General features: G+C 33.5%; 1 protein-coding gene across 1 annotated transcript; it reads left to right on the top strand.

Moving 5' to 3' along the window:
• Positions 3,362-7,504, top strand: LOC109225718 (probable LRR receptor-like serine/threonine-protein kinase IRK). The gene is made up of 2 exons (XM_019390484.1): positions 3,362-5,308; positions 5,834-7,504. Exons 1-2 carry the CDS (start codon positions 3,846-3,848, stop codon positions 7,287-7,289), a joined length of 2,919 nt encoding a protein of 972 aa, XP_019246029.1. The 5' UTR covers positions 3,362-3,845; the 3' UTR covers positions 7,290-7,504.

The following is a 14,999-nucleotide window of genomic DNA, read 5'->3' as shown; positions in this document are numbered from 1 at the left end:
GTCGCGGCGTTTGACTTTTATTTGGCCCACTTCAATCTTACTGGTCTTTTGTGTTTTGAAGTGAAAACTGATTAAATTATAGTACACGAAATTTGGCAACTAATTAATTACATATTAAAATGTATTAATCCTGTCATACCACAAACGATAACGAGGGTACTAGGGTGTACCAGGTTTAGGGTCGTACAAAGTAAACTGACAAATCGTACCAACCAGATAACCCGAGTCAAACCGAGAAAAAACCCGACTATGATTTGGTTTGATTTGGTTTGGTGTTGGAAAAAAAACCCGATCATAGCTGGTTTGGTTTGGTTTTAACTAAAGAGAGTCAAATCGAAACCAAACCAACCCGTTTACATATATAGAAATTTAGACATATTTAATATATAAATATACTTATTGTGATGTAATTTATAAATATTTCTTAATTTTTTTATAATTTTATCTTTTAAGGTATTATTTCAAGGTTGGACTTAGAACTTGTGAACGTTCCAATAAGTTTTATAGCCATTAATATTAGTAACTTAAATAATGCCAACAAAAGCCCAAACCAAAATCAAATCAATACTAATGCTAACAAAAGACGTTCAATTCAATACTACAAACAGCAATGTATTGAATATCTATTTCTTGTTTTGCAATAATTTAGATAAAAATGAATAACCTATTTTTATTTTTTCTTTAGTATTTAGTCATGTAATTAATACTCCCTTATTAGTCTACTTATTTTAGCAAGACTTAGTACTTTTAGATTATGTTTATTTTTATTATGACTTTTTAATTAGGTATTTATATTACATAATTTTATTGTCTTTATTGTTGAATATTTTAGGCTAATGCCATGGCACATCTCATATTTTGTCTTATTTTCTTGAAAAATACCTTATATAGTTGTATCTTACTAGAATTAAAGAAATATTTTGAGCATAAGTTATATGCTTTGTTCTACGAAGATTTTACCGGAGAAAAACCCGAAAACCCCCGAATAAATCGAAAACCCGAGAAAAACCGAGATTGAAAAACCCGAGTTTTATTGGTTGGTTTGGTTTTTAGATTTAATAACCCGACACAATTGATTTGGTTTGATAATTGCAAAATCCGAACCAACCCGACCTATATACCCCTAACTAGGATTAACACATTTAACTGTAGGTATGAATTCAAACATCGAGCTTTACAAAAAATATAAATAGAATAAATACGTTTAAGAGTGAAAAAGAACCCAAAAAAACGAGTGAAAAAGAAAGAATACATTCACGAATTACATAAAGTAAATATTAAGTAATTCGTTATAGTTAAAAGACTTAGAAAATATTTGGACAAATAATAGTGAAAGAAGAATTTGTTTGACTTCTGTTTCAAGTTATAATGATGGATACTATATGTCTTGTCTCCAAATTTCTCATGCTTCATAAGTCGCTGACTCATTTATCCGTTTTAGTGATGTCCCCGGCGAATAGTCAAAGGGACTAATAGCTTGTTCGGCTAAATATCTAAAATTAGATTATTTTAAAAGTATTTTTGATGAGTTTGACTAATTAATTTGAAAAGTTTGACTAATTAATTTGGAAAGTACTTTTGAGTAGTAATTAGTGTTTGACCAAACTTTTAATATTTTAAATTTATTTTCTCAAAAGTATTTTTTAGAAAAATGCAGTAGAAATTATTTTATCTATTTCTCAAAATAGACTTCTGCTTCTATTATTTTTTTACTTCTAAAACCTTAACCAAACACAAGAACTTTAGAGAAAAGCACTTTTAATCATAAAAATACTACTTTCGATCCCAATTTTTTTTTTCTTTAAACAGCAATAATTTTTGTTCCTTTAAATCAGGACTTTATGTGGTCCTTCTTTATTACAATGTTTTAAAAGGCGGAGACATAAGACAGAACGCTTTACTTGACGTAGGGCGAAGAGTAAGCCCCAAAATATGGGCGTGAGTCCCATGATTCTTTACAATTTTAATGTATAATTAATAAAATAGCATAATAACCATAAAGAAAATGTAAAATACATTAAAGTATAAGAAAGTTAAAAAGATTTAAAAAACTCACAATTAGCATTTTTTTTAAAATATAAGCAATGCAATAGTGTTAAAGTTACTAGATAAAAACCAACAGTAATGTCTTATCTTTTCAAATGATTAAAAAATCACAATATTTTTAAAAATATTATCAAACTGCATAGTTTATCTCATAATCACGTGAGTAAATACAAAAATTATTTCAAATAGCAAAATAATAAAAGTTTGCTATTGGAGGCATTGAACTAAAATATGAATATTTAAAGTAAGTGAATATGTAAATTTTGGATATTCAAATAATATTCACTCTCCGATAATTAGTAAATATGTAATAACAACAACAACCCAGTAAAATCCCACAAGTGGGGTCTGGGGAGGGTAGTGTACGCAGACCTTACCCCTACCCCGAAGGGGTAAATATGTAATATTATGACTCATTATTTTGAGTTACTCTCAATCTACATATTTCTATAGACGAATAAATCTTAATTATTCATTTGTTAATGAATTTTGAGTGTCAACAGTGCTAATTAGGAAATTTGACGCATGATTTCCGTTAAGAATTGTTAGGTGAGCCCCAAGCGGGGAGCGTTAGACGTGTTTCAGGTGCACAATCGCAAGCCTTATAGAACTAGGCCCCACACGTGAGCCTCAAAGTATTGGGTGAAATTAAAAAATAGCCAGATTTACAACTGGTCATTCAAAAATAGCCCAGTTTCAAAAGTAATCGAAATTTAACCACTTTTCATGTAAAGATAAATCTGAGCGAAAACACTGTTCAAAATCCGGAAAAATAAGCCAGTAAATTATGCTGGAGTTCCAGCATAAGTATACTTGAACTCCAACATATTATACTGGAGTTCCAATATAAGTATGCTGAAACTCCAGCATAAGTACACTAGAACTCCAGCATAATATACTGGATTTCCAGCAAGTATACCGGTCCAGCATAATATACTGGAGTTTGGAGCACCGGTGCTCCAAACTCCAGTATATTATGCTGGACCGGTATACTTGCTGGAAATCCAGTATATTATGCTGGAGTTCTAGTGTACTTATACCGGTGCTCCAGACTCCAATATATTATACTGGAGCCAGCAAAGTATTCCGGTGTAGTATAATATGCTGGAGTTCATACACAGGTGCACCGAACTTCATTTTCTCAAAATTTAATTACTGCCATCCTAAATTTCAAGACAATCACATTTATCGCGATTCTGACAGTGACTACGTGTATGCCACATCAGACTCTCCATAACCGACCATACAATGCCACGTGTCATCTTTAATAAAAGCACCTCTCTCCCCTCATCTCTCTCTGTTCTCCCCCCTCCCTTTTTTCCCGTTAATTAAAGAGACTGTAAGAGAGAGAGAGAGAGCTTCAATAAATACTCCACTAACTCTCCGTCGCCGGAAACTTCTTCCCCACTTTTTCCGGTGTACTCCTCTTTAACTTATTATTACTAAGCCTTACTTCACTATTATCACAGGCGGTTGACATTTCCGGTGAAAACCCGACTCACATTCTGTGCGTAGCTTTTTCCATTCTAAGTTAAAACTGCTCCTTCAGATTCCCTTTCTTCTCTGTAGCCAAAAATTCAACTCTCAGTCAACTGTTTCTTCCAGTCATTATTTGTACATTTTATTATCCTACATTTGGTTCACTGAAATTTTCTAATGCCTCATCTGTTTTGATATCTTTTTTTTATTTATAAAGCTTGTATCTTTTGCTTATTTTTCTATATACCCATTTGGGGGTTTCTAATGGGATTATGAGCTGCATATTTCTCTGTGATTATTGAGTGAGAGTATTTACGGAAATGAGGAAGGTCATTGCTACGGTAATATTTTTGTGTATTTTATGTCCCATTTTTGTTAAAGCAGTGAACCTATCTTTCAATGATGATATACTGGGGTTAATGGTATTCAAGGCTGATATTCAAGATCCACATGGAAAGTTAGTGTCTTGGAATGAAGAAGATGATAGCCCATGTAACTGGAATGGGATCAAATGCAACCCAAGATCCAATAGGGTCTCTCAAATTGTTCTTGATGGTTTTGGTCTTTCAGGGAAGATAAGCAGAGGCCTTTTGAGGTTACAGTTTCTTCGAAAGCTTTCGCTTGCGAAGAACAATTTTACAGGGAGTATAAGTGCCACTGTTGTTCAGCTTGATAATCTGAGGGTGCTTGACTTGAGTGAGAACAACTTTTTCGGGCCGATCCCGGGTGATTTCTTTCGACAATGTGGGCCTTTGAGGTCAATTTCATTGGCCAAGAATAAGTTTTTAGGGAAGATTCCAGAAAGTTTGAGCTCATGTGTGGCATTGGGGTCTTTAAACTTGTCGTCGAATCAGTTTTCAGGATTGTTACCCTCTGGCATTTGGTCTTTGAATGGGCTAAGGTCACTTGATCTGTCAGATAATTTGCTGGATGGTGAAATTCCAGTTGGGATTGAAGGTATGTATAATTTGAGAGCCATAAGTTTGAGGAAAAATCGACTCACTGGTGAAGTTCCTGATGGGATTGGGAGTTGTTTGCTTTTGAGGTCAATTGATTTGAGTGAAAATTCTCTCTCTGGAGAACTTCCAGAAACAATGCAGATGCTTAGCTTGTGTAATGAATTGATCTTGAAAAACAATGCATTTGTCGGTACTGTACCAGAATGGGTTGGAGAAATGAAAAGCCTTGAAATACTTGATCTTTCTAGGAACAACTTCTCTGATCAGTTCCCGACTTCAATAGGGAAGCTTCAATCATTGAAATTATTAAACGTGTCGCAAAATGCTATTTCTGGAAACTTGCCTGAGTCCATGAGCAATTGTGTTAATCTTATGACTTTGGATGTTAGTCATAACTCTTTGACTGGTGGTCTTCCTCCTTGGGTATTCAAATTAGGATTGCGACAAGTTTTGTTTTCCGAGAATAAGTTAACTGGGGGCTTAAAGAATGCTTTTGCTTCATCGCTGGACAACTCTCGCCAAAAGCTTCTAGCTCTCGATATCTCTTGCAATGAGTTATCTGGCGAAATTCCATCTGCTATTGGAGATTTTAATAGCTTGCGGTCCTTCAATATATCCAGAAATTCACTTGTAGGCGCCATTCCTCACACTGTTGGTCTACTGAAGTCACTGTATGTTCTTGACTTAAGTGAGAATCGGTTAAATGGTAGTATCCCTTTGGAACTTGGAGGAGCCTATTCTCTCAGGGAACTGAAGCTGGAGAATAACGCCTTGACGGGAGAAATTCCTAGTTCTATTGGAAACTGTTCAACATTGGTGTCCATGTAAGTTGTTGGTTTTCTTTATGCTTCATTTGTACCTTCATTTGAGAGTCTCTCTCCGCTTGACTTATAAGGAAAATGTAGTTGGTAAGTTACTGTTCACTACAACCTAATTGATTATGTAGTTTGATAATTTAGGAACTAGCATTTGCATCTTTTTTCTGTTTCCTGACAGAAAACATTGTTTTGGCTTGTTGAATTTCTAGAGTCAAGATCAAATTCAAGTCCATACTTGAGATTCTTAATCATGTTATACTGAAATTTGTTAGTTCTATGCTTCTACCAATCGTGTAGAGTTTCCTGCATCGACAATGAGTTCATCAAATAATTCTATTAATTTCAGATTATATCCTTCTTCATAGAGAGATTTCAGATAGTATTTTATACAAAGTACAAAAGGTAGGAACATCACATTGCCTGTTTTTCAATGTTTTATGTTATTTATCCTTTAAATTTTTGCAAAGTAGTCCCTTAGTGTCAACTCTTTGTAAAACTTGGCTAATCGTTTTGTTTCAATAAACTTGACAGGTCTCTATCACATAATGGTTTAACTGGCCCTGTACCTGCAACCCTAGCTAAACTAACTTACCTTCAAAATGTTGACCTATCCTTTAACAAATTAACCGGAATCTTACCAAAGCAGCTTGTAAATCTTGGTCACCTCTTATCGTTCAACATCTCACACAACCAGCTAAAGGGCGAACTGCCTTCTGGTGGTTTTTTTAACACTATTTCTCCTTATTCTGTGTCAGCCAATCCGTCTCTTTGTGGGGCTGCTGTTAATAGGTCTTGTCCTACTGTCCTTCCCAAGCCAATTGTTCTGAATCCCAACTCCACAGAGTCTATTCCTGGTACTATCCCTCCAACTTTTGGCCATGAGAAAAAAATCTTAAGCATCTCTGCCCTCATTGCCATTAGTGCAGCTGCTGTTATTGTTGTTGGTGTTATTGCCATTACTGTGCTCAATCTTCACGTACGGGCTGCTACATCTCGCTCTGCTGCTGCCCTTACATTTTATGGTGGAGATGACTTTAGTGGCTCACACAGTACAGATGCAAATTCTGGTAAGCTTGTCATGTTTTCAGGCGAACTTGACTTCAGCACAGGGTCACATGCTCTACTTAACAAGGATTGTGAGCTCGGACGTGGTGGTTTTGGAGCAGTTTATCGCACTGTCCTCGCAGATGGGATGCCAGTGGCCATTAAGAAGCTTACTGTCTCCGGTCTTGTTAAGTCTCAACAAGACTTCGAAAAGGAGGTTAAGAAATTGGGAAAGATCCGTCACCCTAATCTTGTGGCCCTTCAAGGTTATTATTGGACACCTTCCCTACAGCTACTTATATACGAATTTGTAGCTGGTGGAAATTTGTATGAGCATATCCACGAAGGTTCTAGTGGAAATTTACTCTCATGGAATGAGCGGTTCAACGTTATTCTTGGGACAGCAAAAGGCTTGGCTAACTTGCATCAAATGAACATAATTCACTACAACCTAAAGTCCAGCAATATTTTGATTGATAGCTCTGGTGATCCTAAAGTTGCGGATAATGGGTTAGCAAGGTTATTACCAATGTTAGATCGATATGTCTTGAGCAGCAAAATTCAAAGTGCACTTGGTTACATGGCACCAGAATTCGCATGCAAGACTGTGAAGATAACTGAGAAGTGTGATGTGTATGGGTTTGGAGTTCTTGTTCTGGAGGTAGTCACGGGAAAGAAGCCAGTCGAGTACATGGAGGACGATGTTATGGTATTGTGTGACATAGTGAGGGGAGCATTAGAAGATGGCAAGGTGGAAGAATGTGTTGACGGGAGGCTGCATGGAAAATTTCCAGTCGAGGAGGCGATTCCTATAATGAAGTTGGGTTTAATCTGCACATCACAAGTCCCGTCTAACCGGCCTGATATGGCAGAAGTGGTTAACATTTTGGAAATGATCAGATGTCCTTCAGAAGGCCAGGATGAACCTCATCAGACATTGTAAGATATGCTTTGTCAATGTGTAATCCTGGCGAAAAAGAATCCGGTTGATCTGTTCAGAGAGAAATTTATGCTGTATGTTGAAAACGAATCTCTCTTTCATATTATGTCCATTTGAGTTACATTTCTTTTGTAATTGCTTCTCTATTGTTCTTGGTTAGCGGATTCCTTTTCACCGGGTTTTTCAGTATATGGGGATCTCATGATTATCACTTGCCACTTATCCTTTTAGTTGGCTCTTTTTCTGTAACAATTGAGATTATGATTTTGAAATGTTGATAGTGGATGTGCCAGTAGATACAATTTCAAGACAAAATGATCAAACATGTACTATTACATGCATATTTGTCTGACTGGAAAATGACTTCTCAAAGCAGTAAAAAAGTACACTGCAATAAGATCCAGGTTGTGTTCTCAATTATTGTTAGGAAAAAAACTTATAGAATTTGCAATACATGGTTGGTCAGAGTTTTTTGTTGTTTTTGAAGTACATAGCAAAATATAATATATTGGGAAGTCAAAAAGTGAGTTGATAGCCTGAGGTCCTTAAAGATTCTTATCTCCCACTATAAAGCAAATAATCTCAGTGATGATTACAAAATGGTATGCAGCAGAAAAAAGAAGTGTAAAGGAAAAAGGTAGATCAAATTAATAGAAAAAGAGAAAATCGGATAACAGGGCATATGATGCTGTCGAAAGTGAAGCAGTGCTGTCTATTTTATTCAGATACCATTGTCCTGTCTTTAGGTTCTACTACTAACTTATGTTCTTTATTTCAATCCTTAGCTACTCTCCATTCAAGCCGCTGAAACTCACATGGTTTTCGTCCTTCTTAAGTGTCTTTATATTAGTTGGAATTTCTCTCCTTTAAAGATTTTTCTTTCCTTTTATTCTCAAACAAAAAGCAAGATCAACCAGTCGCTTGTCTTTCTTTCCTTTTATGCTGATCTTGCAATTCATAAGTCAGTTGTTAAAACTTACAAGGCTATTTTTCATTTCTTCCAGTTATATATATATATATATATATATATATATTCTTGGTGGTATACAGACAGAAAAACACATTCCGCTCTAAGGTATAAGTTTCATTTTCTAAAAGGAAAAAAAAAAGAGAAAAAAAGAAGGTTGTGGCTAAACATTCAATGAAGTGAGTGAAAATCAAAATCTGCATACAGCGTATACAGAGGCGGATCTAGGATTTAAAGGTGGCAGGTGCCACAATTTCCTTTAACGTACACCTGGTAATAACTACTTCCTCCGGTCCGCAATAAGTGACCAATTTGGTTTGGGCACACCCATTAAGGAAATACTAAATTCTAGACGAAAATAGTTAGTGTGACAAAACTACCCTTCAATAAATGTTGCTTACTTTTCTTCTCAAATGAGAGGAGTAAATGACTTTTTTGGGATACGTACATAAGAGTAATTTTGAAAAAGCAAATTGAATTTTTTCTTGATTATATAAATGGACACTTATTTTGAACCAAAATAAAAAAGCAAATTGGTCACTTATTGTGGACCGGCGGGAGTAATATAGTGTTTGTTCGAAAGGTTTGTTCGATTCATTTTTTTAGTTTATTCGGACAACTTAATAGGCATTGTTTATTTGCAAATATGAAAATTACATCTCTTTCCGGGGCGTTCGACTACGAAAGTGATTCATCTGGTGACGACATTAGTGGAGAAGGACTTGCATATGGTGTTCATTGACCTTGAGAAAACGTACGATAAGGTTTCGAGTGAGGTTTTGTGGAGGTGTTTGGAGGCTAGCGGTGTTCCAGTAGCGTACATTAGGGTGATTAAGGATATGTATGATGGTGATAAGACTCCGGTGAGGACTGTTGAGGTGACTCAGAGCATTTCCCCGTTGTGATGGGGCTGTACCAGAGATCGGCTCTTAGCCCATTTTTATTTGCCTTGGCGATGGATGTAATGTCGCGACACATTCAATGGGAGACGCCTTGGGGCACGCTATTTGACGATGATATAGTGTTGATTGGCGAGACGCAAAGCGGAGTTAACGCGAGGTTGGAGGTTTGGAGACGAACTTTGGAGTCTAAAGGTTTCAAGTTGAGCAGAACCAAAACAGAATACTTAAAGTGCAAATTCAGTGACGGGATCCATGAGATAGACGTAGAAATAAAGCTTGATGCTCAAATTATCCCCAAGAGAGCTAGTTTAAAAAGTATCTCGGGTCTATTATCCAAGGTAATAGGGAGATTGATGAAGATGCCACACATCGCATCGGAGCGAGATGGATGAAATGGAGGCTTGCTTTCGGTGTTTATGTGATAAGAATGTGCCGCCAAGACTTAAGGGTAAGTTTTATAGAGTGGTGGTTCGACCGACTATGCTGTATGGGGCTGAGTGTTGGCCAGTCAAGAACTCCCACGCGCAGAAGATGAAAGTAGCAGAGATGAGGATGTTGAGATAGATGTATAGGTGTACTAGGAGAGATAAGATTAAAAATGAAGCTATCCGGGACAGAACGGGAGTAGCCTCCGTGGAGGACATGATGCGGGAGTCGATGCTGAGATGGTTCGGACATGTTAAGAGGAGAAGCATTGATGCTCCTGTTAGGAGGTGTGAGAGGCTGGCCATAGCTAGTTTGAGAAGAGGTCGAGGTAGGTCTAAGAAGTACTGGGGAGAGGTGATTAGACAGGACACATCGTTGCTTCAACTCACTGAGGACATGACCCTTGATAGAAGGGTGTAGAGGTCGAAGATTAGGGTAGCAGGTTAGTGTGTAGTTTCTTAGTTGCTCACCAATAGTCTTAGTGGCACGCATGTCCCTTCATATTCTTAGATTTTTATTGCGTTATGTGGTTTTGTTCGCCTCAGGTATTTTTTGGTACTACTTATCTTTTATCTCCCTCTTTTTCTTCTCTCTTGCTTTCTTGCTCTTCTTCTTCTTCTTCTTCTTCTTCTTCTTCTTCTTCTTCTTCTTCTTCTTCTTCTTCTTCTTCTTCTTCTTCTTCTTCTTCTTCTTCTTCTCACCCTTTCCGAGCGGAGGTTCTATTAGAAACAGCCTCTCTACCTGCATTAAGTAGGGGTAAGGTCTGCGTACAGACTACCCTCCCAGACCCCACCTATTGGGAACATACTGGATTTTTTGTTATTGTTGTTATTGTTGTCCCAGACTCTAGTAATGAAATTTTACTGGGTATGTTGTTATTGTTAAGGGTTCGGTTCAGCCAGTTATTTTATAACATATGTACCATACTAATTTTTCGGTTATTCTCTTTTGTATAACTAACATTAGAGTTTTCGAAACCGTCCCAATTATCTCGGTTTCTCTTTGGTATCGTACGGTTCGGTATATCTCTTTAAATGTCATGTATGTGTCGCTAATAGAAGTTAGAACGCGATAGAAGATGTACTTACTTAGAACTTTGGCAAAATTTTGTAGACATTTTTATAGTTTAAAAGACGATGAATTAAGAGAATCTGAAAGATAGGCAGAATAGAGATTTATCCAGCTAGTCCCCTACATCATAAGAAAAATCGAGCAAAGACAATAAAAATATAAATTACACAAGTTGGAATATGTTAATCAAGATTGGACTCTCGAATAGTCCTTTAGAAGATTAAGTATACAATAAGAAAAATCTGAATCATATGAAAGGAAAGATATTTAATACTTATGATTTGTTACTCAAGATCGCTGGACTACCTGTGGCCTGCTACTCAAGATGATAGCTAGAACTAATTTAGTTTCAATAAGAGTAGCATAATATGTTTGAGAGTTAAGACTTTGGACTTTAGTTCCTTGTTGGCTTGTAAACGTTTCAATAATCTCAATAAAAAAATCAATTTTTTGTTATTTGAAACTTAATATAATATACATATTTTTCTTATATAAAATTATTTGGGACGATTCGATATTTTTTTCGGTTCATTTCTGTAAAATTAAAAACCTACCATAATTATGAGTAAGGTTATAATTTTATATAAAAACCTATGATTTTATTAAAGAAAACCTAAAAATTGATTCGATACAGTTCAGTTCGGTCACGTTAGTCGATTTTTAAAGATGCATTGACACACCTAGTCGTTGTTGTATGAAAATTACATCTCAGACATCAAGAAGCAAATGTAACTAGCATTTCAAAGAAGGAATCATACCTTTATTATTAGCAGTATAAGTAAAATCAATATTTTCATTAGATAACTACATCTTTTTTTGTATGCCAAAAATAAATTTTCACAAGATGTTCCAATCATAATAAGAAAAAAAAAATCTTCAATAGATAAATTATACCCCATAAGTAAATGCAGAACTAGATAAACTACAAGATCCTAAAAATTAAAATCATAAATCTCATATTTTTCTAGGCAATGCTTGCAAAATATTAATTATAATTTAATAGTAAATAGACTTATATTGTATTTAACAATAATAGAATATCACAAATTTTTATGTTTTAACTAAATTTTTGTTATAAAAAACTAAAGTTGATCTCAATCCAAAATTCTTATCAAGACCCAATTTTTTTTTTTTTTGAAAGGAAAAAAACTAAAAGATTTGAGATTAAGAAAAATGCTTATTTTATGGATTTTTAAAATTTTGGAGGTTCTTTTTTTAGTGTTCTTGCTAAAGATCACTGATAAAATCATTAGAGAAAAAATATAAAAAATTATAAATGACAAATAGAAATTTGGGAGGTAGCCAAAAAGAAAAATGACTAGGAAAAAGAAAATGAAAAGCACAACGAAAAGGAAAAGTCACACTCACACAAGGTTAAGATAAATTTGGATTTGAATTTTACATATGAGATTAGTTTTCAAAAAAATATATCAGCCATGACACTTTTATCTAGTTTGTGATTGGGGATGACAGAATCAAATATTTAACTTAGTTTAAATGCTAATTTACCAACCTAGCGGGTGCCGTACCACCCCACACTGAGGGTGGATCCGCCCGTGAGTCGTACAAAATGTTAGGAGCTACACTTGACACCAGTCCACCATTATCATTACACAAAAACGAAAAGAAAAGAAAAGAACATCAAAATGGTGGTCGTTTGTTGACATGATCTCACCATAATTCCAAAGCCATGTGGTTTAGAAAACTAATGTGAGTTGTCTTAAAATTGCAACTCTGGCGTGCATAAGTCTCATGGACATTGTTGGGCCCAAGAAAACCTAATTTGTTTGGCGTTTTTATCATCAACTAGCACATGCTCTTGCAATTAATTTCTTGATTCCAGTTCTTGATATTTGGGATTTCTTAATTATCTTTGATCTTCATTTCTGAATCTTCAATTCTCTCTTAAGCCTTCTAGAAAGCTCCTAGAACCTACAGGTCCCAAGGTCCAAACATCAAGCAAAAGAAAAAGACACAATTTTGTTTGAAGAAGGTCAAAGCATTAATGGTATACTAAGGGCATCCCAACCCTCCCCATTTCTTCATAATGGGGCATTTTTTTGTCATATTGGAGTTCCAATGCTCTCCCATTTTTGCCTCCAAAATGGGGGATGAATAGTGTTACTCCAAATAGGGAGTGACACTATTCATCTCCTCCATTATTATTCATCCTTATTTTATTATTATTATTTATAATTTAACTCTTTTAATTTATCTCAATATATATGCCTAATTATGCTTATGTAATATCTTTATAATATTAATTTTACATTTTAACTTTGACGTATAAATTTGATAAATTGATTTTCGTGCATATATTATTTTTACGTAAAATTGTAAGTTAATTTTATTATAAGTTATAATTGTACAAAAAATATAATCATCTCAAACAATGAATGGCGCAAATATATAATATTAGATGTTGCTAAAATTGAAAGGTGCGAATATAAAATATTAGATATTGTTAAAATTAAAAAGTAAAAATTGAAAATACATTAAAATTGAAAATACATGAAATTGAAACTACGGTAAATAGCATAATAACTTAGCAGGGATGTATGTCATTTTCAGATACACCAAAATCATTATAGTATTGAGTGAATGGGGCCGAGGATTGTTGTGGTTGTGACTGTGACAATTGTTGACTTCTTTTATACATTATTTGCTGTGGTTCTTATCGAATAATTAAATTCATGACGAGTCAGATCAACAATAGAATCCACATCCATCATTAAAACTTTATTTTCTTCTTTCATTTCTTTTAGTCTTACTTTTTCTTTTTGAATAATCAAAACCTCTTTTTTTTGCCTCGGTTGCGTTATTCATCGCCTCAACAATCCGATTATTTTCTGATTGTATTATCTTCATATAATCTTTGTAATGCTCATTTTCGTAATGCATTAATAGATTATTTATGGGAGCATAGTAGAGGTGGAAGTTGAATATTTATGTAATATTTAATATAAATTTTACCATAATATAAATGTATTTAATTATCTTGTATCTCAATGATTTCACTTTTATTTGAATTATTCGTTAATATATATAATCTATAATATTTGCTTACAAATTATATTATTTAAAAATTTATGGTATAAAATAATTTTATATTAAATTATATGTGATGAATATGTAAAAAAAAAAGATAGATTTTCTTTAATAGAAATAAGAAAATAAATTTAAATAAAATATAATAATATAATATTGAAGAGAGAGGAGAATATAAAATGAAATATTCTTTTTTGGAGTAAAAAAATATAATAATGGTTAGAGTAATTTTATTTCATTTTGAAGTTTACTGCATTTCGGAAGAAATAATGGAGGAAAGGGTTGGAGATGCCTAAGTCCAATGTATGACTCACTAGTAGGAATTAGACCATGCAGATGTATTAATTAATGATGTCTGTTGGCCGATGAAGAGTTTAAATTACATCTCAGAATTGCTTAATTTCAGATTCTTTTTACTTTGTCACTTTAGAAAACTAAGAATGCATTAATAATTATATTTTTCCAATGACACCGTTATAACTCCAAGAAAGCGTATTGTTTTTAATCACTCATTTATATCTATATCTATATATTATTAAAAGGAGAGGCAAAAGCCCTCTTCTTAAGTCAAGTGGCAGCCTAAAAAAATGCCACATGGCATAATTGGTTACTAATTAGTTATTTAGTTTATAATTAGTTATTGGTTACTTATTTTTGAATTTAAATACATATCAAAAAAGAAAATAATAAAATACAATAAAAAACTACCATATATATTATTTGGTTACTTTATTTGGATTAATAAATATAGATATATTATAATTAAATATAATAAAAATATCTATCTATATATTATTAAAAGGAGAGGCAAAAGCCCTCTCCTTAAGCCAAGTGGCAGCTTAGAAAAATGCCACATGGCATAATTGGTTACTAATTAGTTATTTAGTTTATAATTAGTTATTGGTTACTTATTTTTGAATTTAAATACATATCAAAAAAGAAAATAATAAAATACAATAAAAAACTACCATATATATTAATTGGTTACTTTATTTGGATTAATAAATATAGATATCTTATAATTAAATATAATAAAAAAAACGAAAAATAAATATATAAAAAATAACTACCCATTTAAATTTCGTGGGAGTTGTTTCAAGTTTGAGTTTTTAAATTATTTTAAAATAAAAAATAAAATTAAAAAAATAATGAATTACCAATTCAAATTGGGGAGTAGTTTCCAATTGGAGTTTTAAAATTATTTTAAAATAAAAAAAAAGAAAAATATATTTATATATAATATACATATGAAAAACGAAAATAATAAAATAAAAAAAAACTAACATATATATATATATA

The sequence above is a fragment of the Nicotiana attenuata genome, chromosome 5, assembly GCF_001879085.1.
Source record: "Nicotiana attenuata strain UT chromosome 5, NIATTr2, whole genome shotgun sequence".
Taxonomy (NCBI): domain Eukaryota; kingdom Viridiplantae; phylum Streptophyta; class Magnoliopsida; order Solanales; family Solanaceae; genus Nicotiana; species Nicotiana attenuata.
This window is presented reverse-complemented; position numbering and strand designations above follow the sequence as displayed.

What these genes read in the sequence shown, in the direction of transcription:
- LOC109225718 (XM_019390484.1), top strand. Translation starts at nt 3,846, where the DNA reads ATGAGGAAGGTCATTGCTACGGTAATATTTTTGTGTATTTTATGTCCC. An exon ending in TGTTCAACATTGGTGTCCAT is followed by an intron (nt 5,309 to 5,833) that starts GTAAGTTGTTGG and finishes TAAACTTGACAG; the next exon opens with GTCTCTATCACATAATGGTT.